The sequence below is a fragment of the Carassius auratus genome, unplaced genomic scaffold, assembly GCF_003368295.1.
Source record: "Carassius auratus strain Wakin unplaced genomic scaffold, ASM336829v1 scaf_tig00015055, whole genome shotgun sequence".
Lineage (NCBI taxonomy): Eukaryota > Metazoa > Chordata > Actinopteri > Cypriniformes > Cyprinidae > Carassius > Carassius auratus.
The window spans coordinates 123,707-151,494 of NW_020524539.1; the positions used below are offsets into that span (position 1 = coordinate 123,707).

Here is a 27,788-nt window from a genome sequence, read left to right on the forward strand (position 1 = left end):
ATTATATAAAACAATTATTAAAAAAGAACTGTCCGAAGAACCGATTCACTGAAATGAACCACTCACTTCCTATGGGCATTATTGACGGAAGTGACGCAGTCCTTACGCGACGCGAGACGTTAGCCGCGCTTTATCCGGGAAAATTCAAACGAGTTTATATGGTAAGCGAGTCGGTCTTTTGGGGGGTTTTTGTTTTCTTTTTGGTTCTTTTTGTTTCACTTTGTGATGTGTAATCGATTCGGGAATCGGGTTTGTCGACGGAGTATTTGTTTTTTTTACATTCATATTTTACAGCTAACGTTAGACAAACACTGGATTTAGAGAAGCGTTTACAGTTTAAATCGATTAAGATGTTTATAATACCAATGTTGCGTGTATAAATACAAAACATGTGACAGATTTTTCATGGAAAGTGTCCAATTTTATAGACGAAACGTTTTTAGCTTCTTTTGTTAATTAGATTTTGCCCTTCGCATCTTAACGTTGACTTTGATGAGAACATGGACCACAGTGGGGCTGGAAACATTTTCTAATAATACAACAATGTATCATCATCTGCAAGACTATTTAATAGCTCCTGAAGCCCCTAAGCCTGGTGATATGATCACACCAGTGAAAACCATACCTAAAGTAGCTCACAATTGGGCAACTGGATCAAGCAGAAAGATTAAAAACCAAGATGTGTTGGTGATGAACTCCACTGCACAGAATGCTGAAGAAAACAGCCCAAATATCCCGTGTGAGCTCAGCAGCATCAATCCCATGGCAGAGGTCGCCCCTCTAGATAAAGTGGACATGATGCTGAAGAGGTGCAGCGAGACACCAGCAAAGATTTTTGCAAGAATGAAGGCAAAAGTTCAGAGACAAAATTCAGAGGGGCATGGGGAAGCCTCTGATCATGTAAGCATCAGAGAAAGCCGTGACCGTGTCCCCTCTAACCCTGTAACCCAGACCTCTCAGAAGAGTAATGCAAACCAGGAGACATATGTGTTCGCCCTCTCACCTCCACAGTCACTGATAGGAGAGGCACAAGCTGGAGAAATGGACTTACCACAGGATAGCCATTCCATCAATCTTCATAAAGTGCCTGGAAGACAACACGAAACCTTTAATACAGAGTCAGAGTCATTTATTGGTTAGTGCTCCATTTATTAAATTGTTTTCAGATGTCACACATATTGATGAAAATGAATTCTACTACAAATATCTCTTTTCTTTTTCTAGAGCCCTATGTTTTACTTGAGAATATACCTGGGGAGATGTTATCAGAGATGAAAGAAATGCGAAAGCAAATGCCAGAGAATCTTTATAACAGAAACAGACGTATGATTTTAATATTATTATTTTAGTAATTGCTGTTGTATGGCATTTAAGGACAGTTATATACAGTGCAACCTGACTTATTTATCTGTTTGTATTCGTTTACTCAAGAGCCTCATATGCTGTTGAACAAGGTGGTTCCTGATGACATGTTAGCCCAGATTCAGCGAAAACCCATCACCTATGTCAGCGGTTCAAAGGACATCAGAAATAAAGGTATGATTTTTAATTTCACTCTTTACGAATGATAAAATTAGAGTGGTTTCAAATAACGTATATGTCTGGATATTAATCTTTTTTTTAATGACTTAATACTGATGCTCTGTTTATGATGACAAGAATTTGCAAAATCAGACAGAAATGCATAACTCTTAAGTTTGTTCTTATTTGTATGTTTATATGTATGAATATATGTGCACTGGAAGCTTCTTCTGTCACCACGACACATTCTGTGTGTGTGAAAATATACTTGACATTAATTATTATTCAGATTTTTACTTAAAACTGGGTTACAATGCAGACTTAATTAAGCAAATCATAGCTATCATGAAAAGAACAATAAGACCCTGATCATTACACAGCTCTGTTGTTATTTAATTGCAGGTGGTGTTGTATTTGGTGAGAGGAGCATTGCAGTAGAGAAGGACAGTGAGGAAGACCTCCAAATAGACACATCCAGTAGTCCTGAGTCGGAGTCTGATGCGTTTGGTCAGTCGGAGTGCACAGAAGTGGTCCCTGGACTCCCTCGGCCTCCTCATAATCTACTGGATGATCCTCTCCTGCAGCTCTCTCCTCGGGTGTTGATCCCACGAAAGACAGCGTCTGTGTTTCACTCAAAACAACGAGCTAAACAAGCAGATGTAATTCTAGATGAAGGAACCAATGTTAGTAAAAAAAAAACTAATTAGCATTTGTTTTTTTAAATGGTTTTTAAAATCATTAACGAAACAAAATGTGATTTGGTGGTTTTATATTTTGTAGTTAGTACATTGTTTTTTTTTTTTTTAGGTGAGGGGGATTCATTTAAGAGACTGGGTTTTAAAACTGCTCAACAAAGACCTTGTGGTTGATGGTATTCGCATGTAAGATATTTGCTTTCTGCCTTTTTCCTATAAGTCAAGTTTGTTTGATTTGATTTTTTTATTTGAAAGAAGTGGCATAGTGGCTGCACTATAATATAATTTACAAATGTATTATATTACAGCGTTATGCTTTTTCACTAATCATCCATGACGTTGTTTTATGTGGCTCTAAAATGCTTTTGTTTGATACATACAGAGATACTATGATACCTTGGCACAGCAGTTTTATCACTGAAAGAATCTCAAGCAATGTTCTCAAGACTTCATCTGGCAGAACCTATGTCCTCATTGGGAAAATGGCCAAACATCCCAATTCATGTAAGAAAATGCTTTTTAAATCAAGTTGCATTACTTTGAATGTGTGTATTCCATTTGACAATTTTGTTTTGACCCTTAAAGCGTTTCCAACATGGTTTTTGAAGAAGTTTCTTTTTGGGTTTCCAAAAATGTGGAAGGAGTACCTGGATCAGTTTTTGCGTGGTCATACGGGGTAAGTTGCCTCAACTCTGTTATTATGCTGTTTATCAAATTCTAAAAAGAAACTATTCTTGTTTTAGACTGCAGAAAAATCAGAAGGACGACAGTGTTGCGAAACCTCCAAAAGCTAAAAATCAACAGGCCTCTAAACTCTCAACCTGCAAACATCCCAAAATTCAGGGCAATATAATGTGTGAGTATATCATTTCAACAGTAAAGGTGACACTTATATCAGTAGACAGTTTGCAAATCTGTCTGAATGATTTATAATTGAATCAGTCATAATTAACTGATTCATTTATTGTCTTGATGTGTTTATATTTAATTGGTGTCTGTATCAAGAATGTTCAGAATCCCAGTTTTTGTTTAAACTATATTCATCCCCATAGGTTTGAAATGGTCATGCTAATATATAAATAAATAAATAAATATATATATATATATTTTTTTTGGGATAGCTCCCAGTCCCATCACTCCCACTGACAACATTCAGCAGGGCAGTGCAAAAGTTTCCCGCAGTGGCCGACTCATCAAACCACCTCTGGAATACTGGAAAGGAGGGAGGATTGTTATGGATTCTGACATGAACGTTACTATCCATGAGGACTACTCTACCTCAGTGCTGTCCACGGTACTCCTCTCATTTCATTCAGCACTGCAAGCAATGTCTTTGATCTCTAGTGGCCTTCACAGGGTCTTTTTATATTGTTATAGTGCATGTGGACCATTTCTTAAATTAGATTAAATTTGATGTTATTTTTCTTTCCAGCCAAAGAAAGCAGTAACTATGGAAACATCACAAATCACAGAGGAACAATCATCCAGGCCTGAAACTCTGGGAAGAGGTGTGCATTGACAACACGTGTGTTTTTAAAGTGCATTGGTTTGTTTGTTTTAATTCAAAATTTCACATTTATTCGTTTTACAAAAGGGAGGCGTAACACATCTAGCAGTGAAGATGAACTGTCAGTGCCAATGAGGAGGATCAAGCAGCGTTCGAAACCCCAAAGAAAAGTCCAATCTCAGAGCAATCCACCTCCAATTGAGAGCACAACACTGAATAAACCTTCAAGAGCTCGAAAAGGACCCATAGTTATGGCCCTCAGCTCAATCTCAGGTCATGCTGTGAAACAAAAAGCTAGTCAACCTCAAAGAGCCTCTCTGAGAAAACAGCAGGCAGGAAAAGAGAAAAACGCTATGGGTTCAGGGTCAGAGATGATGGAGAACACAATGGTTGATTCAGTGAATGGTCATTTCTCACCTAGGGATGGAGCAGTGTCATATGATGATCAGGAATCGGGCTTTGAGAATGATCCGAAGACAAAGAACCACGGCAAGTTCCCAAAGCAAATTCAGGGGGAACCACAATCCATGCCTCACGACAGCAGTTGCTTACGCCGAAGTGCTCGCATATACTTCAGAGCCCAGTACTCTACTGACTCTAACAGCTCATTTGCATCTCCAGACCCTCCAAAAAGGCGACAAGGAAAAGGGTCCACAGACCGTAAACAGCTAACAAAACCTCATAAAACTGAGACCTCTGTGGTGCGAGATTCTACCACCCGTAAGGAACAACCTGAACAGGACTTAGTGAGAGGTTCCCGTAGACCAAAAAAGGTCTTGCAGCGAAATTCAGACGCATTGGTAGGAGATACTGTTGATTTTCCCTCAGATGATGACGACAAAGAAAGAAGACGACATGACAAGAAGACCACGTTATTGTTGAGGAGGACAAGACAGAGGAAAGCTAAATCTGATCTTAAATCCAATAGACACTTTGCGTCCTCGGAGGACATGCATTCTGAGCACTCCGAGGATGAGGAAAGTGTTCAACGTGCCGTTTCAAATAACAGAAGAACAAAGAAATACGAAACCGGAAAAGCAAGCACGAGAAGCAAAAAGCCACAAACAGAAAACAGCTATAAGCATGAAGAAGATGAGCTATTAGATGGAAAATGGACTGAAGAAGAGCTACAAAAACTACATGAGTAAGCTTTAATCTTGAATTATGAATTCTATTGTTATTATTTTTATTATTTTTTTGTGGGGGGGGGGGGGGGGGGGGGGGGTTACTTGGTTTTTTACAGGATAAGAAAAAAAAGTGGTTGTAAGAAATTCCATTATTTTATGGAATACCGTCATTCCTTTGGATGCATAAAACGTAGACAGATCATGAGAGCACTGTTTATTTCTCTGGACAGGGCTGTCAACTCATTACCTAAGCACAAGAGCGGTTACTGGGCAAACGTTGCGTATATTGTCGGCACTCGTTCGGCTGAAGAGTGTCAGGAACAGTATAATGCCAATCAGAAGACCAACAAAAGACCCAGAATAAGAGCACAAAAGAAACCAGCAGCAGATGAGGAGCCAGGTTTCTATACTTTACTGTATAATTTGAAGGGTTATGACAGTTTTTACAGATTTACAAATTCATGCATTTGAAAATGAAAACAAAAATATATATATCTGATCTTGCTTTTCCTCACAGGAAAGGAAATAGTTGAAATAACTGCTAAAGCTGGAACACTTAAAAGGAGACAGCAGATGAGGCAGTTCTTGGACCACATGCCAAAAGATGACCATGATGATGTGTTTGCCAACTCACCAATGCAAAATAAGCAAATCAAGGTGATTTATTGTCGATTGATTTTAAGCCAGATGCTGTAAACTGCACATTTAGACCTGATAAAGGCCCCTGTCTGAGTGATACCATATCTTGTCTATACCCTATGAAAATATAACCTGACATCATCTTTAGTTGCCTGTATTCGCTGCAAATGGAGATGAAGATTTCAGCCTGCTTCAAAACCCTCAGACGCCGAGTTCTAGCATTTCAACTGCTGCTAAAACCCCTCAGTGTCTGCACATTAGCCCAGGAATGCTGGGATCCATCAACAAGTACGTTTTCATCTCGACTGCCAAAGCTATTTTTAGTGGACGGATGCTGAGAGCACTCATCAGGCTTAATGCCACATTTTTCAGAAATGCAGATGTCTAATTTGGGTCTTTGTATAATAAACCACTAATTTGGGTCTTTGTATAATAAACCATTAATTATTATTTTTTTATTTTTATTTTAAGGAATAACATGGACAAGTACATTTTCCATTTTCAGAAGAACCAAAAAGGACGGAAACGGGGCAAAAAGGCAGCACCAATAGTAACAGTCTCAAAATCCTACTTATCTTTAATGTTGTTCCCATAAGTGATCCAGCTGGTTTTTATATATGTTTTATTGATAGTAACATGTTCTGTTTTTTCCACCTGTTAATGATGATGCAATATTCTTCTTGTGTAGGACAAGCTTACACCAACTCCAGTAGTCAAGAAGACTCTAAAGAGATGTGTTGGTATGCAACTTGCATTTTAGAAAACACAAACATGCTACAGCATATGGAGTTAAAAAATATGTTGTTTATTAATATTCACCCCCCCACTGTGTTTTCAACAGCTGAAGATGATGACTTTGTGGTGTGGAATATGCTGTCAGATAAAGATATCCCATCCAGAGCTGATGATAGTGACGAGGAGGATGATTATTTTATGGAATACTGCTGAGTTTCACTATTATGGTATAGCATCATAGTTTAAAATGTATCTTAAATCAGTTCGTTTTAGTGCTGTTGATCACATTATTTTACAGTGTTTTAGCTTCTCAGTTTCCCAATAGTTTTTAAGTGTGTTTTGGTTTGTCAAACACCAGTGCTCATGAAATGTTTGCTAGCTGTTGCTCACAAAACATCTCAAATGAAGAGTTTTAATTTGCCTTGTTGAGCCAGTTCTTCTACAATGCAGTGTTTATCAGCGGGTTGTATATATATATTTTATTTGGCGTTAATAATCTGCGGAGGTTATACCATAAAATTCGAATGAAAGCGTAAAAATGTATCTGGTGTAAAAGTTGAAAAGGCAACATTTTAGATTCTTTTATTTGATCATAGAGTAAATAAATATATAAGCAAATACAATGAATGAACAAATAAAACGGTTTAAGCTTAATTTTTGTCCACCAGTTTTACTCGAGTATGCTGTGCTAGCGGTACAGCTGTGGCTTTCTTTGTCATGTTCCTTCAAGTTCTTTATAAATATATTTTTCTGGAAAATGTCTCTGGTCTTTTAGTTTTCTGCTGTTTTTGAAATGCTGTGTAATAGCATATTAACAGTTAATGCCTTTAAATTTTCATCTTTTTATCCCTAAACTACACTATTCTTGCACCAAAACCTTTTATATACTATTGTTCCACCCTCTCTCTCTGAACCACAGAATGTATTTAGAACTTTTTTGGTATGCTTTGAAGTCCACTCCTACATTAAAAAATCCTGCCTAATGGGTAGCTTTGCTATAATGTCCATAAATGCTGCCTAGGTAGGTAGCTATATATTAGCCAAAAATGCTGTTCAGGTACGCAGCTATTCTATAATGCAGATAAATATAGTTTCATAAGGTAGATATAATAGCCAATAAAAAATAAAAGTCTAGGTAGACGGCCGTGTAGGTTTTTTTTTTTCGACAGAGCCCGGCTGTGCTTCACAGTTTAGACTGACTCGCGTTTTCTCGCATGCAGATGTCTTTGTTATATTATACACAACTTTAATAGGATATACCTCTCTCCCCTGACATTACAATTGATGGATTTAGCAGGTTATACACCTTTGGCTCAGGATATTCTTATTTTAAAGACAGTAAATCTCTGCTTTTGAAGATTTATCTCGCTAGCATGCCAGAGAATTAGTTAACTTAGCATTGGATAAACGCTACTGTTAGTATAAAATACCTGACACTTAATAATTCATGGACAGTTACATGTATGTTTTAGCTTGTGACATATGTTTAGTCAAAAGTAAATGTTAGAAGATAACTTCGTTTGTGTCTTTGTGTGAAGCTGGCAGCAAATCGGGTTAGTCCTTCTCGATCATTTAGCCTGGAGACAGCATCTGACGTTACTGTTAATCAATAAATCAAATACTTTTTTTATGAAATTGTTTGTATTTATTTATCCAGTGGATATTATTTAATTATTATTATTTGCAGTGGATTTTATTTAATTAGAAAGCTACAGGTTAACAGAGTAGCAGAAAACACTTTCTCAATCCGCTTTATAATAATATGCATATTAATTTCACACTGAAACTGAATATAAGGAACCAAATTCACATAAGCAATTCCCTTGCAGTTTAAACCTGTAAGTAGACAGCCTGTCTGACTCATCGTGGACCATCCAACAAACCTAAAATAATTACACTATCCCATCCGTTTTGATCCCCCTGACTGGCTCTTTGATGTCCGTATCTCACCCTCTCCGTAATCTGGTTTAAAAGTTGAGATCCATTTAAGGTTTTATTTTAGTACTTTTAGCTGCATGATCTGCTGGATTCTCTCCAGACTGCGCAGACTCCGTGGACATAATACATAGGCCTACTTCATAGCAGCGACATATAACTTTTGGAAGAAGGGATGTTTCATTTATAATAAACCCTTTATAAACTGGCATGTTCGCACTTGCACATTCAGATTACATAAAGAAGTTATGAAACCAGACATGTAATCAATTCCTTATCAGTAAATGCAGATATGTAGAGTCAAATAAATTGCATAAATTCTTTTTTAAAACATCTTTAGTGTATCCTTTGTGTCTGTTTTCAATCCTTTAGATGGCACAGACCCCCAAATGTGGTTGTCCTTGTTCAAGGGACCCCCCATCCTAAAAGTTAAAAGGCAGCTATATATTTTCATTTATAAAGTCCCAATCTGTGCCGTGAAAACAAAACAAAAATATTATAAGTATTTGCAAAATGTTATTAGAGAATTTAGTTTCTATTACATTTGATTAATTTTCTTTTTTTTTCCCTACTCACCATAGTACTGTACAAGGTTGTTTAAGTTAACTAAAACCATTTAAAATAATAATTACTTAAGAGAATATACATTCACTGAAATAAATTAAATTAAAAAATATCCTAAATTAGTTTTATTTTAGCTAGTTGCCACAGCAACAATTTTCTTTTTCATTTAGTTTAACCCGATGTACTAAACTAGCAAATACTATAACTGAAATAAAAATGTCTATAAAAAAAAAACTTTAAAATGAAAACGAAAACTGAATAAATTGTTTATTTGTTTGCTTATATATTTATTTTTTTATCATGTATTTATATTCACTTTTTTTGTTTTAAACACTGTTTTTCTGAAAACTTTTCCACGGACCCCTTGCTCAAAACCCCATTTAGGGGTTTTAAGTTAAACTTGTGGTTTGTGTCAGGGAGGATGAAGGTGTCTGGATGTGAGTGGCGCTGCGGTCGAGCTCTCAGGTGAAAAGCTGGAGTGCGAGAAGAGACAGGAAGATGGAGCAGGCTCATAGTTTATTGCTGAACGAGGAAGCCTGCAATCAACTACAAGAGCACCAGAGGGCTGAGTTTGTCTCCGAGTGGCTGCGTTTCCTCAAGAAACTACTCGCTGGCACAGACCGGGTGAGTTGAGGGTGCTGACAATAAGCTCTCAGTTTTAGAAGAGACACTTCTGTCTGTCTCTTTCTTTCTCTCTCTCTCTCTCTCTCTCTCTCTCTCTCACAAACACATGAAAGCCTCTTTGAACATTATTTGTCTGCCTTTCCACCAGCTGTTTCTCAGCCTGGAATGAACTAGTGATCTGTCTGTCTGGTTCTTATTGGTGAAGTTCCAAGAAACCACAATTAAAGAGCAGCCCTCAGCTATACAGTGAGTCTGCATGTATTTGTGTGGCAGGCAAATGTGAAACAGAACAGCTGACGGCGGTACTGACGAGTTCTCCCGGCCCCCCGACTCAATGTCTGGCGTTGGTGTACTGAGTGGGCGACTCCCTCACATGCAGCCTCACTGTGGACCGCTGCACTGACATCATCACAGCAAGGATGACTCGCCCAGCTTCCTGCGTACAAGACTGTGAGTGTCATAAATCTGCTCTCCTACACGCACGCGTCATGCACACCCGACGCCTGCGCTGCAGATGATCCACTGCCAGTGAGTTTGCTTATTGCTCCCTACTGGGCAGATGTGACCTGTTTGGGTGTGCTGTTTGAGCAACTGGGTCAACTGCTCATCAACTCTTTTAAAGAGACCATGGCAAACCTTCTGAAAGCAACGAAGAGCGCAGAGGTACGTGTGACAGCTGAAAAATCATGCCTTTTCTGACACACAGTTTTGAGGTCAAACAGGTGACTCGGGTGTTTTGAATCATCACATGCAGTATTTTTTATTATGACCATCACAAATTGCTTAGGACTTTTCAGTTAGCTGATGAAGTACACTATTGTTGAAAGTTTTTGGGGTCAGGACTTTTTTTTTTCAAGTCCTCGAAAATTGTTATGACTGTAGTATTTATTATAAATGATTTCCCGGTGCACATCATAATTTTTTTTTTTCATATGCCTTGATAATCTTTAATCAGCTTTCACTTCTCCTTGCAATGACATCTGATCTCGTCTCTGATGACATGTACTTTACAATAATCTCACTCCTTCAGCAACCCTTCAGTGATCCAGTGACCCAATCAGCGTCCGATGGTCAAATCAATCCTGCCTTAATTTTTTGTTGTTGTCCAAGAAGCTGTTTCACTCGAGTATACATCACAATAAGGAAGAAAGGACGATCACAACTTCAGTTTCATCTAGACTTTAATGTTTTTGATAGAAGCCTGTTATGCTCACCAAGGCTGCAATACAGTAAAACCAGTAATATTATGAAATATTATAACAATTAAGAAAGATTCTTTTCTAAATGAATATATTTGAAAATGTAATTTATTTGAGTTATGGCAACTTTGACTCCATTCTTAAGCGTCACATGATCCTTTAGAAAGTCATTCTAAAATGCTGATTTGAAGAAACATTCATTATTATGATCTTACCATCATTGTTGAAAACAGTCGTATTGCTTGATATTTTAGTGGAAATCGTGGTTTTTTGAGTTTTTGTTGAATGAAAAGTTTAAAAGAATAGCATTTTTTTTTCAAATACGTTATTTTGTAACAGTGTAAAAGTTAATAATCATGTTTTTCAAACATGTATCAGTTGACTGAAGGTAAAAACACATTTTGTTCTTTCTTTATTTTTAACTGATGTTTATATCAACCACAATTCAGTTTATAATATTCTTATTACATTATTATATTCTCACAGTATCACAATATAATTAAAATATGGATCCTGAATGTTAATTTAGTATTTCTTTTAGAGGTTTTAGATGTGGTGTAAACACTTATTCTTTCTTCCATTGAATAGCAAATATTATAAGATTAATAGAATTTCTTCATTTATTCCAAACAAAAGCTTATATTAATTTTTTTTTCTTTTTTGCTCAAGTCTTCCCAGAATTACTATTCATTTGTGAAGTGAATTATTGTTATTATTATTTTTATTTGTATTATCATCATTGTTGTAACAGAAATGAGTTGAACCAGACAAATTAAAGAGTCTATCAAAGCTGTGTGTTGAAACACGAGCCGAATTCCTCAGGAAGTCATAAATCAGTTCTAATGCCACAAGAACCAAGCAAGATGACCAACCAACTTGTTCACACAACAGCTTTCAACATTAACACCACTAGAACAATTATTTACAATTTCAATTCGAAGAAGAGAAATTTGGGGTCAAATTTGTTGTTCGCAATTGAAATGCAACGCTGGACATCACATGGAAATCCATGAGTTAAACACTTCCATTGACTTCCCCCCACCTAGCAGAACCAGACTGAAATTCCTCAGGGGGAGGGGCTTTAAACCTCTGTCTTCACAGAACATCTCTTTGTCATGAGAATGGCAAAGAAACTGCTTTTTGTACATGTATATGGACCAGAATGAACTCAAAAAGACTTATAAATGAATCAGTCCATCGCTTCACTCCATATTCATTTATGTGTAACCCACACATTTGACTATCATGTTATAATCACTTATTGTGTATGTTATTTTTAATAACTATGGTATAGCTGAAGGATACATAGTCATGTCTGGTATGTGTGTGATTGAATCTACTTGCTTGAAATAGCCCTGACAATCATTTATTTGTCACATGTATCATATTTGTGTTAAAGGAATCATGTCCAAAATTAGACCCTGCAAGAGCAGGAAAATTCGGACCACATGCTTGGTAAGATAAACAAATGATTTATGATACCCCCGAGCCAAGACAATATCTGATTGGTCAAGACAACATTTGAGGTGTGGCCAACAGGCCAGTTAAATACTTTGGACACCATAAAATCTTGCTTTTAGTCTGCTTTTAGTCTCTAGCTATGCTGCTGCTATCAGTCATGCCAGTTTCTAGTCTCTAGCTATGCTTCTGCTAGCTTGTAGCTTCTAGCCATGCTGTTTAATCATCACTGTTCTTTGAGCGCGGTTCCAGCGTGCTTCGGCCTACAAGCCTGCTGCTACTTAGCCACGGTGAGAAGGAACACAACCTTGTCTCGTCAAACTTTAGTTCTTTTCTTTTCCGTTTGAGAGTTTCGTGTTCTGAGTTAAGTTTTGTAACGTCGAGTCTCCGACGCCTGACCTCGGGGGCCCGTTCAACTTCAACCAGCGCACACGACTCTGCACTTTCAGCCAACGCCCAACAACCACGGGCTTCCCAAGACGTCACTTCAGCCACTACTGAACTTCCAGCCAGTCAGCGACACCGGGATAGCCCTTTCAACGGGAGTCCCTTTCACAGGTAACCAAGGCAATGTATCCCCAGATATTTGTTGTGCTGGTGTATCTAATATAATTTTAACCCCATTGAGGAACTCAATGCGAGCGTGAATTAAGTGATTGATGGTTGCTCATGTCTATGCAATTTAACGTATTGCTGTAAACTTGGGATTCCATATTTCCATTCTCTTAAACTCATCTTTTCCTAACTTTCGATCTTCCTGCAACTTGTGTGAATGTGTGTGCATGCGTTTATGTGTTAGATTAGTTTATATGTCTTAGATTTATCTAATAAAGACTTATTCATATTGAAAAGAGAAGTATCTTGTGTTTTGTGCTTACAAGTTAATGTCTTAAACTGCCGATCTTGTTACTGTGCTAATTGATAGTGTTTCACTATAGTTTGGATATTAGTATCCAGCGCAGATTTGATGTTAAACGGCTCGTTCAGTGATTCGCAGGGCGTCTCAGTGACCAGCCGTGAAACAGTGATTCTGTTCAAATTCCCTTTAAAATCTTAAATGATTCCCTTTGAGCTAAATTTACCTGTTTCCGTTACATTGTTATTTTTGGAAGTGTGAAGTTTGGTGTCTTCGTAGTGATGAGAAGTGTCAGAAATTCCCCTGAATATTTCAAATATTACTGTAATCCCCAGTGTATTTTTTGCTTTTTTAGTTTAGAACTTGAAGTTGTGAAATTAACTATTTTCTTTTTTTGATAGTGTCTTTTGGCGCTCCAGAGTGAGGCTGTCTTCCTGTGCTCCTCAGAGCTGGAGAATGTGGCCACTCTTTGTTTCTGGGCCTTCGAGGGCTCAAACTATGATGTCCGAGTCGCCATCTCAAAACTGCTTGGCACTTTATTAGCATCGGCACTGGAGCCCAGAAAAGCCATAGGTGGGTGGATTTTATTCAGTAATCTCAATAACTTCCTCAGAGGACACTGGGCTGATCATTTACCCATGGAGATCATGGAGATGAACATCATTCCCTCCTCTCCTCTGTCACCCACATACTGATTTCTTTTCTTTCCTCTGCCACTCGATTCCATCTGTTCTATCGTTTATCCACTCACACTCTCTCTCACGCTTCTCTTCTTTTCATTCTTCCTCCCCTGTTCCTGTGGCTTTGCTCTCAGCTCCGAGGCCAGGCTCTAAGCGCAGCTCCCTGGAGGAGGTGATGGAGCTGCTGAGTTCTGGTTTCCTGCGGGCCAGTGGAGCCGGATTCCTGCAGACCAGTGGAGACATGTTGAAAGGGGCCAGCTCAGTCGGCAGAGATGTGCGCGTGGGCATCACACAGGTCACTAACCCTCCTACAGTCCGGATCCGAATGTTGGTGTTTTGAGTCTCTTGGCACTTTTTTAGACCTCCGTTTATCTTCGGAACACAGTTTAAGATATTTTAGATTTAGTCCGAGAGCTTTCTGTCCCTCCTTTGAAACTGTGTGCAAGGTCTACTGTCCATGTCCAGAAAGGTAAGAAAAACCTCTTCAAAGTAGTCCATGTGACATCAGAGGGTCAGTTAGAATTTGTTGTAGCGTCGAAAATACATTTTGGTCCAAAAATATCAACAATTATGACTTTATTCAGCACTGTCTTCTGGGTCTGTTGTGAGCACGTTCACAACACTGCAGTGGCGCTTCTGACGTCGGCAGTCACAGCAGTCGCACTCACAACAGACCCGGAAGAGAAGACAATGCTGAACTAACCCGTTAAGCACCTCTTTTTACATGCATTAGTGGTGTGTGTTGAAGAAAAATTACATTAAAATATAAGGATAAAGACACCCCTCTGAATTCTAATGTTTTATTAATTTTGTTATTTATTTTTTACCATTGATATACACAAATGTTACAAAAAAGTTGATCACAGATGATAGAAAATACATTTATAACGTTACACAATATTTTTATTTCAAATAACTTTCTATCCAGCAGAATATCTTAAAAAATAAAATTAGGCAGCACATCTGTTTTCAACATTGGTAAATAATGAGAAATCTAAATACTAGAATGATTTCAGAAGGGTCATGTGACACTGAAAACTGGAGTAACAGATTTGTTGTCTCACAAATTTTTAATATACTAAAATATATTTTTTTTATTACAATATACAATATTGCTGTTTTTACTGCATTTTTGCTAAAATAAATGCAGCCTTGGTGAATATATGGCATGTCTTTCAAAATAATTTAAAAAAAGTCTTACTAACTCCAGATTTTGAACAGTAGTGTAGTTTATTATATTGCAATTCTATATTCTGTTCATGCCAATACATTTTAACTGTTGGATGGACAGGATGTTAAGTATTAAATAAATAAGTAGAAATGATGGCCTCATAATGGTAAAAATATTCTGGGAGAAAAATATTGCCCAGTAACAAAGTTACAGTAATTTCAAAAATAGCTGTAATATAAAAGAAAACTGGTGACAAAATCTTGCTCCTAGCACTACACATTTGTGATGCTTTTTTGATGGTCTTATACTGAAGTTTGAACCAGGATCAAAGAAAGATGTTTTTCATGTTCTATAGAAATATCTCTGGATTTTGTGTAAGTGTGTCTGCTCTTTAATAGATGTGTCACAGTAAGGCCTGGATGAAGGAGTGAGCAGAAAATGTGCCTACAGCTGCAGATTCAACACATCCATCCTGCTTCAGAGACACCAGCTTTAAAACAATTTCAGAAAGTGCTCACATTGTCGTCTCTGATGCCTTGAACTTTACTAAAACTGCTTGTTCAATAGTTTCTTTGTTTTGTTTTTCTGACAGGGATGTTGGACACTGTGATCTCTGTTCTTCTTCACCCCAGCCCATCTGCTGGTCTGGCTGCCGCCTGGTGCCTGTGGTGTGTTGCTGTAGGGATGCCTGCTCAGGTGGCAGTGTTGCTGGACCGCTGTGCACAGAGGCTAAATGCCCTGAAGTCATGACCAGAGGCTGTGACAGGTTACATTGCCGTCATCGCAGCTCTTCTGGGAGCCGTACAGCATTTTTGGGTGAACTATCCATTCAGCAATAGAGCTTTATTCTCTAATGTGCTGGTTTATTTTCTGTTTTCAGATATTTTTTAAACCTCCTTTTTGTTCTTTCTGGTATTTTTATTCAAGGACCGACTGTAATGGAGCATCACTTACCTCAATTGCTGTTGCTATGGAAATGTGCCTTCCCAGAGTCTGTGAAGGACGTGGAGAATGAGATGCAGCATGGAGACTCTTTCACCTGGCAGGTGACCCTGGAGGGGTGAGCAGGAGCACTGTGCTATGAGGGCTTTTATGAATCTTCTCACATATGTCTCTCCTTTTCTCTATTTTTTACATGCACCAGTCCATCTGCTGATCTAGTCCCTTGACATCGCAGTAATAAACTTTGTTTTAGATTCTTTACTGTTGACTCCTAATAGTAATAAACAGGATGTTTGGTCTTCATAGCTTGTTTCATCTCCTTTATAGCAGTAAAGAGTCTGGTGGTGCACTGCGAGTGTATCAGATCCTCACAATGGTTCAGCCTAAAAGATATGAAGGTCAGCAAATTCTGAAATGAGGAAGTTCATTGGACTAGATGTGTTGATTTTTTATGCATTTTAATCAAGACTCACAGTATGTGTTAATAAAAAAGTTTGAATTGTCAGAATTACAGCAGAAATACAAAAGAAAATATATTGATTGGGAGCTGGGGGATTTTGTGTTTGACAGTTGGGGACTTTCAAGTCAAAAAGGTTCAGTTTGGTTCACCCTATCAGGGTTTGGTTTGTGAAAATGGCTGGCTGACTGTACATTATCAATTACTTACTGAGTGGTCGTACCATGGTATTCAGTTGAAATGTGCTACAGAAACAGTACATGTAAGTCACCCTTTGTTATTATGCTTTGAAATTTAAGAAAGCTGTTTAGGATACTTATTTTCCTATCCTACAGTAACATATGACAATTGGACTGTTTGATTACCCAAATATGTATTTATTTGTTTATTGTGGTTTGGTTGTGTTGTGTTGGCTCAGAGAGCTTTGACACAGTGTTGAAGCAGCTGCTGAATGATCTGACCGGGCCAGAAATCACAGCATGTGCTGACCTGAACCTGCTGCCCTCCCTGTGCTGCAGCCAAGACCGGGCACTGCAGGATGTGGATCAGCACTACATTGACGAACAGGTCAGATCACAGCCTAATCATCAAGGAAATAGCCTTGTTAATGTGCAGTCAATGCCTAGTTATGCACACTTCATTTTGAATCTCATTGTGTTTTCTGTCTGTTTGAAGCTCCATGGTTGTTCAGGAGGTAGGGTACCATCTTTGAGAAAGCCCAGGAAGTTCCTACCCCCCTCCCTCAAGCCTCTGCTTTAACAGCAGCAGCTCTCCAGCTGTTTGAGGGGATTTTCCCCCACCTGGGAATTCAGCAGAAGTACGTCCACTGTCTCCACAGAGACTCCTTTCAGAGGGCTGCTTGAGTGTTGTGGTTTCTGTCATTCATTTTTATGCTGTCGCTGTTTGATTGGAGTGCTTTTAGTTCAGTTCATTTGAAAGAAAACACTTCAGTTCAATAAGTTCCTTTATATAGGACCTTTATTCAAGCAGTACGCTTCATAATGTTTCACATGTGCAAATGAACAGGTAATGAATGAATGATGATGAATAGTTAAAATTCTCAGATGAAGCTGGCTATTTACTAGTTTGTTTCCCTCAACTCTATAGTGGCTTTCATTTTCTTAATTATGCATTCCAATTTATGAATGATTTATGTAGTTTGTTTGTTTGTTTTATGGTACATTCCCTAAAACGTGAATGTACTAATGTTAACCAACATAACCTTTTAAAGATATTTAGATTATTAGGAGTAAATGATACTTTTACTGATAGTGAATGCTTGTGGGAACTGGCCTTGATGAGGTCCAGAGACGTTTTTGAAGCACTTTCTTATGCAGCCTAGACAAATTTACATCCAGACATCTGCATGCATTTGCATAATTGGGGTTTGTTCTGGCCATGTCCCATGCATTATTAAACATAGCAGTGGAGAGAAAATGATTCTGATCATATGGGGCCATCAGTCCGCTTGCAGTTCATCTTTAATCCCACTAGCAGCTTGTCTAGATTATTATTTTTTTAATGTTTGTTTTATTGTTAGAAGTGCAACAAAGATAACATGTTTTTTTAATCTATATTTTTACAGTTTTACAATTTTTTTTATCTGTTTTAAAGAGGATTTTTAGAGAAGAACAGCTTTGAAATCATAAACAACAAATTTTTAAAACTATAATGGATAGATGAATGACTGAAATAATGTCAGAGGTTTAATCATGCTATTTTCATTAAAAAAAAGTTTAGATTTCATAAACCACATGACAATGCCCTTTTTTCGTGTATCTAGTGAATTAAATACTCGCCAAAAATGCATTTACACCTTTTTTATTTTCACTTATTTTCTTTTAATTTAGGTCTTTGTGGATGATTATGATTGAAAATGAATACGCCTCACAGTGCAAAACATTTACCATGAAGGAATGCTAAAAGCCAAAAATCTGTAATTATAAGTAAATCTAGGCATCCAAACATTGTGATGTATGGTATGGATATGTATTTTAAGTGGTTATTTATTATTAGTGGTTTTAGAGTTTAATTTGTCATTTGCTTCATCGAATTCTCACTTAATCTAAATGATGTAACTGTGGCATAAACAGTTCAGCCAGATATATCCAATATCAACAAAGTCTGTAATATTGGCTGATAAACTGGTACATACATATACTGCATCCCTAGGGAAAATATTGCAGTAGTTGAACAGTACATTTGTTGTATTTCCCAGGGCTTAGTTCCTAGAGCAGTTCTGTGAGTTTGTGCATCAGCTGAAAGGAGCCCGGCAGGAGACTGTTCAAATCCATGTAGCTGCTGCTTTCTGCTGCACTTTGAAGGTAAGAAGCCATTTAAAATCACTGCATTCACACCATGTTAAGAAACTTTGTTTCTCTCCCCCTGTCCTTTTTTGGCCATATAGTGTTTGGCATCAAGTCGGAGGGAATTGGGGTCAGAGGAGGTTCAAAGACCAGCACTGTCTCTCCTATTGGGGGCGCTAGAGGGCCCAAACCCTCTGTTGCGTTGCATGGCTGTGTAGGGTTTACCCAGGCTTGTGCAAGTTCTTAATGACCCCAGTTTCACTGTTTCCATCACACTTATGAGCTTTGACAAGTGCGTGCATGACAAGTTGAGTGTAAAATAAGAATATGGTTTTGAAATGAATGTAAATGTGTTTTAGACTGAAGACAGCGAGTGATGCTTTGGCACTCAGCGCAGTCTACCGTTACCTAAGTGGGATTAGCTCCCCTCAATACCTTAGTGCCTGTGTTGGGGTCCTGTTCACCCTGTCCCAGGACAGGACCTCACCTGAAGTTCAGGTCCGTTCACAGACCACATGACTGTTTATTATCACTATAATAAATAAATCAGGATACCATTGATGTGCTTTCTTATATAGAGGGTTGTCAGGAAGACCAGTGCACTAACCTTTCACTGAACTATTTGCATGTTTGCAGATGTGGGCTCTCCATGCTATTTTCACGGTTGTGGATCTAGCAGGCCCTTTGTACCACAGTCACTTGGAGGCTAGTTTCAATCTGCTGCAACGTTTGCTGCTCTCAACGCCACACACACATGTGGAAGTACAGCAAAGCCTGGGCCACTGATTTAATACCCTCATCACCTCCATGGGACATGATATGCAAGGTGCTCACATTTATTTACCCATAGACACACTCACACATTGTCATCATGCAGGTGAGACCTTTACACACTCTTTTCTCTATGCTCATTTAATGTAAACTGTCCCCAGGTGAGGGTGCAGGTGTGTGTGCAGTGAGGAGCTCGTGTTTGGTGGGCTGTGCTGTGATGCAGGACACTCGGGACAGTCTGGTCTCTTGCCTCCAGCAGCTGCAGATTTGTCAATCTGGCCAGCCTGGTCCAGTCTCTGAGTACATCATCAATGCACTTAACACTCATAATCATCCTGAACAACAGACATTTAACTGAACACATTTCTGATAAATTACACACAGTGAACAAATAATATTTGTTTGACCAGAATTCGATAAAAATGTTAATGATAGGCTGTTATATTATTGGTTAATATACATTTTCACCCCCTAGCAGTTTGAGTTATCAACAAAAATGTAAAGTAGGTTCTAAGGTGGATAAATAGAAATGAAAGGTTATGAAAAATTTATATATTTTTTATTTTGAGACAAACAATGAATTATGCACTCAACCAAGGAAATATACTTCTTTTTTTTTCAAGTTGTCTTTAGTTGTTACAATGTTTATTTAGGGTAAATGTACAAGAAGAATTTCAGTTTGGTTTAGGTAGATGGTTTCCTTTATATAGAGGAATAGTAGATATTAATATCCTGGCAGATGTTTACAAGGTATTAATTATTTTCACATTTGGCAGATAACCAATACGTAAATTGATAAATTAAATGAAAAAAATTAATGAATTGAAATAGGAGTGAGTGTTCAGGGGCCTGGCTTTGCCCTCATCTGTAGTTATCGTGATGTTTTCAGCTTTCTTGTACAGGAAGTCTTATTGGATTCTTCTCTGTTGGTATGTTTAGTCTGTCTTTCTGCTGTCTCCCTTCCCTTTGTTTGCACTTCATATTCCCTTTTTTCTCTTGCGTCTCTCTCTGTATAATTACGCTCTGTTGTCGTCCTGTCATTTTCCCCAGTGTGAAACTAACTCAAGAAGGGTCTGGTTTTGAGCTTCAGCAAAAGACATTGGCACTGTCTCTAACTGCAGGGCTAATGCCAAGGATTAGGTTTGCTTGGCTTGTTCTTTTCTAACACTGACCACCCACACAGTGCACATGCCATTCACATCCACAGCTGAGGCCTCATGCCAATTCAAGCAATTAGCTTTATTACAATGAGAGCTTCAGTCCATTGCTCTCTCTCTCTCTTTCTGTTTCTCACACATAAACACACACACACACACACACACACACACACACACTCACATGTTTAGACATTGTTAGACAGTAGTTGAGAAAAAAACACACTTTGTTTTACATACTCTATTTTTAAATGGTTTGATTTATATTTCTGTTCTTTTGAAACTGTTTCCTCGTCACATCATTTAAAACTCCAAACAAGCCTTGACAGTAGCCCTGCTGTCCCTTTCTTCTCTCCCTCTGTCCTTCTCTAAACTGAAAGAGTGTTTGTGTGGGATCATTTGGACATAACTAAACTAACTTTGATGTGAACGCAGCTGTCTGCTGAAGTGTTTTTTGTACTTTTGTCTGGATTATGTTGTGGAAAATGTGATGAAGTGATTATCACATTTGAAATGTGCTCATTTTCTGAATTCATCTACTTGCTCTCAGTCTGAACTTTTATGTTTTATATTATAAATAATATACTTATAATATTATTACAATATTATATCAGAGGTGTGCTGTATGATTAAATAATTTCAGCCAGTTTTTATTTTTATTTCACAAGACTTGATTCACAACTCATCGTTGTTAGTCGTCAGACTATACGTATATAAAGATCTTATGTAATATTTCATCTCAGGACACTTTATCTCCTTTATCTTAAGTGAAATATGTTTTAATCCTATTCAGGATTCAGGAAAAGGCCTTGGGATTGGCTTAAAATGTTGTGAACTTTGTGTACAGGTTCATGACAAATTGTTTTTATCAGTGTTTTGTTAGTTTGACTTGCAAACAGTTGCGTCCTTTGAGTATTGAGTTTTTCATGGTCTTATTCTTACGACTCAGTTGCAGCTGCTGCTGTAGAAACTCAACAGGAGGAGGATGGAGATCGATGACCACTCCTCTGCATTCCTCGCAAAGACTGAATCCAGCGGCCCCTTCAATATCCAGCGCTGGTCCACTCGTGTGTTTTCCATGGAGTGTGTGTGTGTTGTATAATAGCACAGTGTGAGAATGGAGACAGGGCTCACTTCAACATGACACTTGCTCAAGAACAGCGTTTACATGAATCTGCAGGTTAGACACATCACTTCTGTTGTTAGAATTTTTTTTCTTTTATTTCCATTCTTATCCAAATTGCTTGTGTATTTGCTGTAACTGTATACTGGGATGTCTTTCTTGATGTGTTCAGTAAATCACTGGATCTTAGCGCCACCTTCTGGATTGATTTATATACATTTGTTAACGCTGTTAATACCAGCACCCCTTCTGTCTCTCAGATTTCCTGGTTCTCCGCTTGGCGGACCGCATGGCTTTCATAGCAGCCACAGACCACAGCGATCAGCTCCGACTGGCTGGTTTACAAACACTGCTGGTCATTATCCAGTAATTCTTCAGTGTGCCAAAGCCTGAGTTCCCTGGACATGTCATCCTGGAGCAGTATCAAGCAATGTGAGCATGAACTTAGTCCTATTCAGCCAGTATTAAAATCAACTTTGTACACTTTCATATGCCCAGATAGTGTTGAAAGAACGCAATTGCTTGGCTAGAACAAACTTAAATAGGATATTTCCTAAATGCCTTTGAATAAATGATTATTTTTTTTGAATAAAATTATTTTTAATATTGATGTTGATACACAAAAATAGCAATTTGCAAAGTCTCTACTGTCACTTTTGAATTAATGTGTCTTTGCTTAATAGAAAAAAAAAGCATGTCTCCAAAATTCCAGTGGCAGTGTATGTACAGGTGTGAATCCAATTTTGTTTTACTAAATTTGCATTGACGTTTCATTTAATGAATGTATACATTGAAGTAAAAGTTCTGAACACTTTATTTTTATTTATTAATTTAAATGAATATCAAAACTATGAAATGGCATACATGGAGGTAATGTGAATTATGCAGCATCTAAGCTATATTTTATATTGCCATTCTCCCAGCCACTATTATAAGATGCATCCTTGGAACAGTATTGAAACAGGTACAGTGTGTTATGGGCACCTATTGACTTATTCTTGTTTTTTATTTGAATAACATTTTTATATAGACATCCAAACATAGGCACAACTTATCTACAATACTTATTTTAGCATAAACTTTTAGATCAGAAGATGTCTAAGGCAAACATTTGATTGGGCTGGTTTAAATACTGAATGTTGTTTGATGTTGTAGGTTGGAGCTGCACTCAAAGACCTGCCTTCCATGTGGACGCCCCTTCTAAAGTCTGCCAGGTGTGCTGTTTAAAGAACTTAACCATTGTTATCTATAATGATGCACTTTTCTGTTCCTTTGCGTTTACCAGCAAATACCATGTAACCCAACACTGTTTCAAATCTTAAGTTATATATTTTGTCACGGTCAAATTTGGGCATCCCACATATGTTCCTTTTGTAGCATGAAAATTCCCAAAACAATCTTTTACACTTTAACCTCTTGAACCTGCTTCATGCTTGTTTTCAAATATCTCGAGTTGACGTGAGTTACGTTTCTTTTGTTGCCATTCAGGTTTGCAGTGCATGGATCGCCAGTGGGGTCATCAGCGACCTGCGTGACCTGAGAAGGGTACATCAGCTTCTGGCTTCCTCTCTCGCCAAAGCTCAAAGCCTGGGAAGAGGTACTGAACACCATCACACAAATATTAATTTAGTTAATTTTTCACACTCACCTGTGTCTGAGTAAATCTATGTGTCTGTACATGTGTATATCACAGCAGTACAGGGCGCCGGGCAGCCATGATGATGAGGCTGGGACTGCAGGTCCAGCAGGGGCTGGTTTGCTCAAACTGGTCCAGGCTGAGCCGCCTGTGGCTGGCTGCCCTTCAGGACCATGCCCTGCTCACCCTGCCCTCACAATACTCCAGTCAGCTCCCCTCCACAGGACACCACTCACACTCTGTTTCTCAGATCACACACCTACCTAATGGAAAATAAGTAGATATACTTCTTTATTTTTAGATTTGATATTAGTGTTATGAAAAATAACTGTGTCTAATGTATGTGCCTCTAGTGCAACCAGATAAATATAAGTAAATAAAAAAAACTCATACCATTATTAAATTTAGGATTCTTTGATGAATTGTTCAAAAGAACAGAATTTATTTGAAAAAGTACTCTTTTTGATATTAAAAGTGTCTTTACTGTCACCTTGTATCAATTTAATGCATCCTTGCTGAGTAAAGGTATAATATAAACCCAAACTTTTGAATAGTAGTTTAATTTTAAAATTGGTAATTTAAACATACCGATTGTTCAGCTGTCAGACGTGTTTTTTTGTTTTGTTTTTTTTTTCAGAAAAAAAACCCCTCAGTAGACAAAAAACAGTAATAAAACCGTTTTGAAAGTTGTGCCATTGTAAATACTGTAAGTCGGTAATGTATTGAGATTTGTGTTTTGGGAATAGTTTTTCCCATGTGCTTAATGTTTAGTGTATGTTTTTGTCTAGTTTGTCTCTCCCATTAGTCACTCTGTGTTCCCGACAAGTGTATGGTGTTTTCTCTGTAGGCTTTGAGTGTGGAGCTGATCAGCATTCACTCGGGAATCTCCCAGCATTCAACCGGCTCTGCTGGAACTGGTGAAACAGATTGTTTGTGCTGCTCGGGAGCATGTCAAAGGGAAATGTCACAGCGCAGAGGGTAAGTTTCTAGAGCTACTTTGGCTCAAACAGTGTAAAGCATACATAACCCTCTGAATTCATCTTTGCTGCACCATCATCAACTTACCCAATACAGCAGACAGAGAAGGAAACTATTCCTGAGTTTGGTGAGGGGTGGGACACTAGTCTCTTGTTCTCTGCACACTTGTGAGAAAGCTTCCACAGCTCAGCCCCAAACTGGCTGGCAGCCCTACAGGGCAGGGAGGACAGACCTGCTCCCTCAGCAACACTGACTGTAGACTCGTCACATCTGCTCAGAACTGCCCTCCATCTGTTCACCAGAGGGTAAGAGGTCCAGAGAATTACTGCGGCCATAGCAGCTTTCAGATTATGAGAAAATCATTCCTGCAGCCCAATTTTCATTTTGTTTAGAAAATTTAGGAATTACACTTTTTTTTTAATCTTATTCTATTAGAAGGTCACATGAAACAATATACAGTTCGTTTGGTTTTGTCCTCTATTAAACATTTTGTCATACTTTAATATGAAATGTCTCTCTTTTTTATTTGTTATGAATCTATAAATAATCAGAAATCTGACGGTGTTTTATTCTTCTCTCCCCATTGCTCTGCTCAGTGCTCATTTGCTGTTGGGGGTGTTGAGAGAGGCGGTGAAGGGCTCTGTCAGAGCAGAGAGTGGACAGCTGGTACCAGGCATCCTGCAGGCCCATGAGCAGAGCTGAGAAGAATTGTGGGCCTGGACTGAACTGCTGCGATGTGCACTGCATACAGGTAGTTCTCCCTCATCTCTCTCTCATCAAACACAATCTGTCTGTTTGTGTGTTCAACATGTTTATTTGAGGAACATTCTCTGGTTTTTCATGGATTGTTTTGGATGGATAAAATGGAGCCTGGAGTAGATGAGGTCACCGTGTTGACATCTCTCACCATCTTCCCGCTGTACGCCAGTGCTGAGGAGACCACAGTGGAGCCCCTCCAGACGTGCTGGATCCAGACATTCAGAGCCAGTCTGGAATCTAAGGACCCTGTGGTGAGTGAAGAGGGATTTTTACACTACAGTTCCAAAGCTTGGGCTCAATTGTTTTATTTTATTTTTATTAATTAATAGATAAGCTAGTACTTTCTTTCAGAATGGACACTTTAAATTGATCAAAAAGGACAGCAAAGACTTTTACATTTTACAAAAGATTTCAAATATATGCAAATAAAGCATTAAAGTTCCCATAAAAATATCAAGCAGCACGACTATTGTTCAACATTGATAATAATAAGAAATGTTTTGTTTGAGTAGCAAATCAGCATGATTTCTGAAGGATCATGTGACACTGAAGACTGGAGTAATGATGCTGAAAATTAACCTTTACCCTAACAGGAATAAATCACACGTTAAAATGATTAATGTAGAAAACAGTTCTTTTAAATTGAAATATTTTACACTATTAATGTTTTGCTGTATTTTTGATCAAATAGATGCAGCCTTGGTAAGCAGAAGAGACTTCTTTTAAAACATTTTTAAACTATTTTACCGACCCCAAACATTTTGAACAGTAATATCTGTCTATTTAAATGAGGATCTTTGCTACAATTCCTAAAGAAGAAAAAAACTGTTGAGTATTCTTCTCTACTCTCTTGTTCTCTAGCCATTTCCCATTAAGGTGCTGAGCAGAAGTTATCAGTTGCTCGTATCTTTATTCCAAGGCCCAGCACCGGTGAACCAGGCCATTTATTCTAGCTCTGGGTGGCTATTTGGTGTCACAACTGCAGGAGGTTGAAAAGAGTCGTCTGCAAGGCCCAGCAGAGCTACAGGCCGTGCAAGATGCCATCCGAGCCCTGGAAGCACTAGTGTGTGCTGCTGATGAAACTCACTGTAAGTGACTGGAAATCTTTACAAGTTATAGCCCCAAACAACTAAGTTATGATATCATAAAATAAAACCAAGAGGAATTAATTATGAATGTCTTTTTTTCTTTAATAACTCTTAGCAAAATATTATAGTGTTGTATAGAATCAGACTCAATATTATAAGGACACCAAGCACTGAGTATGTGTTTTAACCTTGCAGGTCTACAGCTGGTGGCTGTGCTGCTGCTCGTCCTCATCTCTCTCCAGCTTGATGAGAATGCTTTGGCATCGGCTCCGGCAGCCTCTCGCTCACTGCACAAGTCTGCTTTAGGAGACCTCATGTGGATGGGCCCCCAGCACTCGGCTGTCTTCAATGCACTGATGGCCTCCACCCCGCACATGGAAGCCAGGCTGGAGGCAGCCGTCAAGGGCAACAAGGAGAGCATGAACACTAAGGCACAAACAACTCGGATCATTAGCAAAAACACGCCAAGCATTCAACTAAAGATCAGTTTCCTGTGAATCCTCCTGACTGGATATGATACGAGTATTATGATTTTAATGAATGTTGAGGTGGATCACTAGATAAAATTAATAATGCATTTCAAAGTTTTCAAGATGAACGTAAGTGTCACTGTTCACTTTCTATAATTGTGCAATCTTGAGGTGGTGTTGTAATCAGCTTTGTTTTTAAAGATAAATCAATTTAAAATTAGTTTTTAGTAATTGTAGTCAGTTTTACAACTGCATTAACCTCTATGAGGAACTTAATACATATTTACTCAGAAAATAAGGTGAAGTGTGTTTCACAAAAAGCAGAACAGCTGAACCATGGGAGTGAATTTTATAGGACTAACATTTATATAAACAATTTGCTAGTTTTAATGGTTACCTTGCTGCAGCTCACAATTCAACCTGACCAACTGCACTGCTGGTAATCAGTTATCTGCTGACTTTACATATACAGTTCTAGTGCATTTAAATATTGTACATTTAACATATATGAAATATTTTAAGTTGCTTAGAGATAGTTGCATGTGTTCTGAATGCATATTCATGATAAAGCATTACAAACATATATTTGCATGACATCACTGCACTGATATGTGAATATACCTGCAGTACGCATTCATATGGAAGTCTATTTCTGCCACATAAGAAAATAAAATCTTGGTATTTTGGAGACAATAAGTCAAAATTGTGACATACTAAGTTGAAACTGAGTAATAAAGTATTTTTTTTATATATATATATTTGACTTTTCATAATTTTCACTTCATCAAATAATTTAATTTTTTATGTCGATTTTGACTCGTAACAGTTAATATTTTTCACTGTCAATATCAATTTGTATCGCACTAAAAACAAGTTTCAATGCAAATGGAAGTTTTTCAGCTAATATTGGACCATTGTTTATTGCCTGTTCCTATAAACTTAAGCTGCTGCTTTCTGCTAGAAGCAGTGATGATCAAGTGCAATTATGCATTTGTAACTGTACTATATATGTTGCATGTTGTAAAATGTACAAATTAAAAATTAGGGCAAGATTGACATTTATTTTCTGAATATACTGGACGAATACAATCTAGTTTTGCTTTAAGAGTTGCACTGGTTTTAATTCACAGTAGAACCTGGAATATGTCCTTATTTGGACATGTCCAGTCTGCTAGGATCACTAGATAAAATTAATAATGCATTTCAAAGTTTTCAAGATGAACGTTTACCTACTAAAACAGTGCTTGATTTCAGAGAGTAAGTGTCACTGTTTACTTTCTACAATTGTGCAATCTAGGTGAATGGTTTGTAGTCTTTGTTTCGACGTAGTTGACTGTAAATGGCGAGGTGTTTTAGCGCCCCCCATCGCTGAGCCTCATCACTGCATGCCTCT

General features: G+C 38.0%; 1 protein-coding gene and 1 pseudogene across 2 annotated transcripts; both read left to right on the forward strand.

The window, feature by feature from the left end:
* Nucleotides 1–417: 417 nt before the first annotated feature.
* LOC113074542 (mis18-binding protein 1-like) lies at nucleotides 418–6,911 on the forward strand. Of its 2 annotated transcripts, XM_026247402.1 has the most exons (18): nucleotides 418–1,135; nucleotides 1,225–1,271; nucleotides 1,302–1,323; nucleotides 1,432–1,536; nucleotides 1,924–2,204; nucleotides 2,329–2,402; nucleotides 2,599–2,720; nucleotides 2,802–2,892; nucleotides 2,960–3,072; nucleotides 3,338–3,510; nucleotides 3,649–3,724; nucleotides 3,811–4,867; nucleotides 5,081–5,250; nucleotides 5,368–5,507; nucleotides 5,638–5,777; nucleotides 5,961–6,039; nucleotides 6,178–6,229; nucleotides 6,331–6,911. In XM_026247402.1, the coding sequence occupies exons 1-18, from the start codon at nucleotides 493–495 to the stop codon at nucleotides 6,435–6,437; spliced, it is 3,492 nt and encodes a 1,163-aa protein (XP_026103187.1). In that variant the 5' UTR covers nucleotides 418–492; the 3' UTR covers nucleotides 6,438–6,911. The 2 variants fall into 2 exon arrangements, with proteins under 2 accessions (XP_026103187.1, XP_026103186.1); XM_026247401.1 differs by having other exon boundaries at nucleotides 1,225–1,323.
* Nucleotides 6,912–9,487: 2,576 nt separating this feature from the next.
* LOC113074544 (HEAT repeat-containing protein 5A-like) lies at nucleotides 9,488–27,234 on the forward strand (annotated as a pseudogene).
* The last annotated feature ends 554 nt before the right edge of the window (nucleotides 27,235–27,788 follow it).

Excerpts from the sequence above, each read along its gene's own strand:
- LOC113074542 (XM_026247401.1), top strand. The coding sequence starts at position 493 with ATGAGAACATGGACCACAGTGGGGCTGGAAACATTTTCTAATAATACA. Across the intron at positions 1,136-1,224 it reads AGAGTCAGAGTCATTTATTG|AGCCCTATGTTTTACTTGAG; the intron begins GTTAGTGCTCCA and ends TTCTTTTTCTAG. Across the intron at positions 3,073-3,337 it reads AATTCAGGGCAATATAATGT|CTCCCAGTCCCATCACTCCC; the intron begins GTGAGTATATCA and ends TTTTTGGGATAG.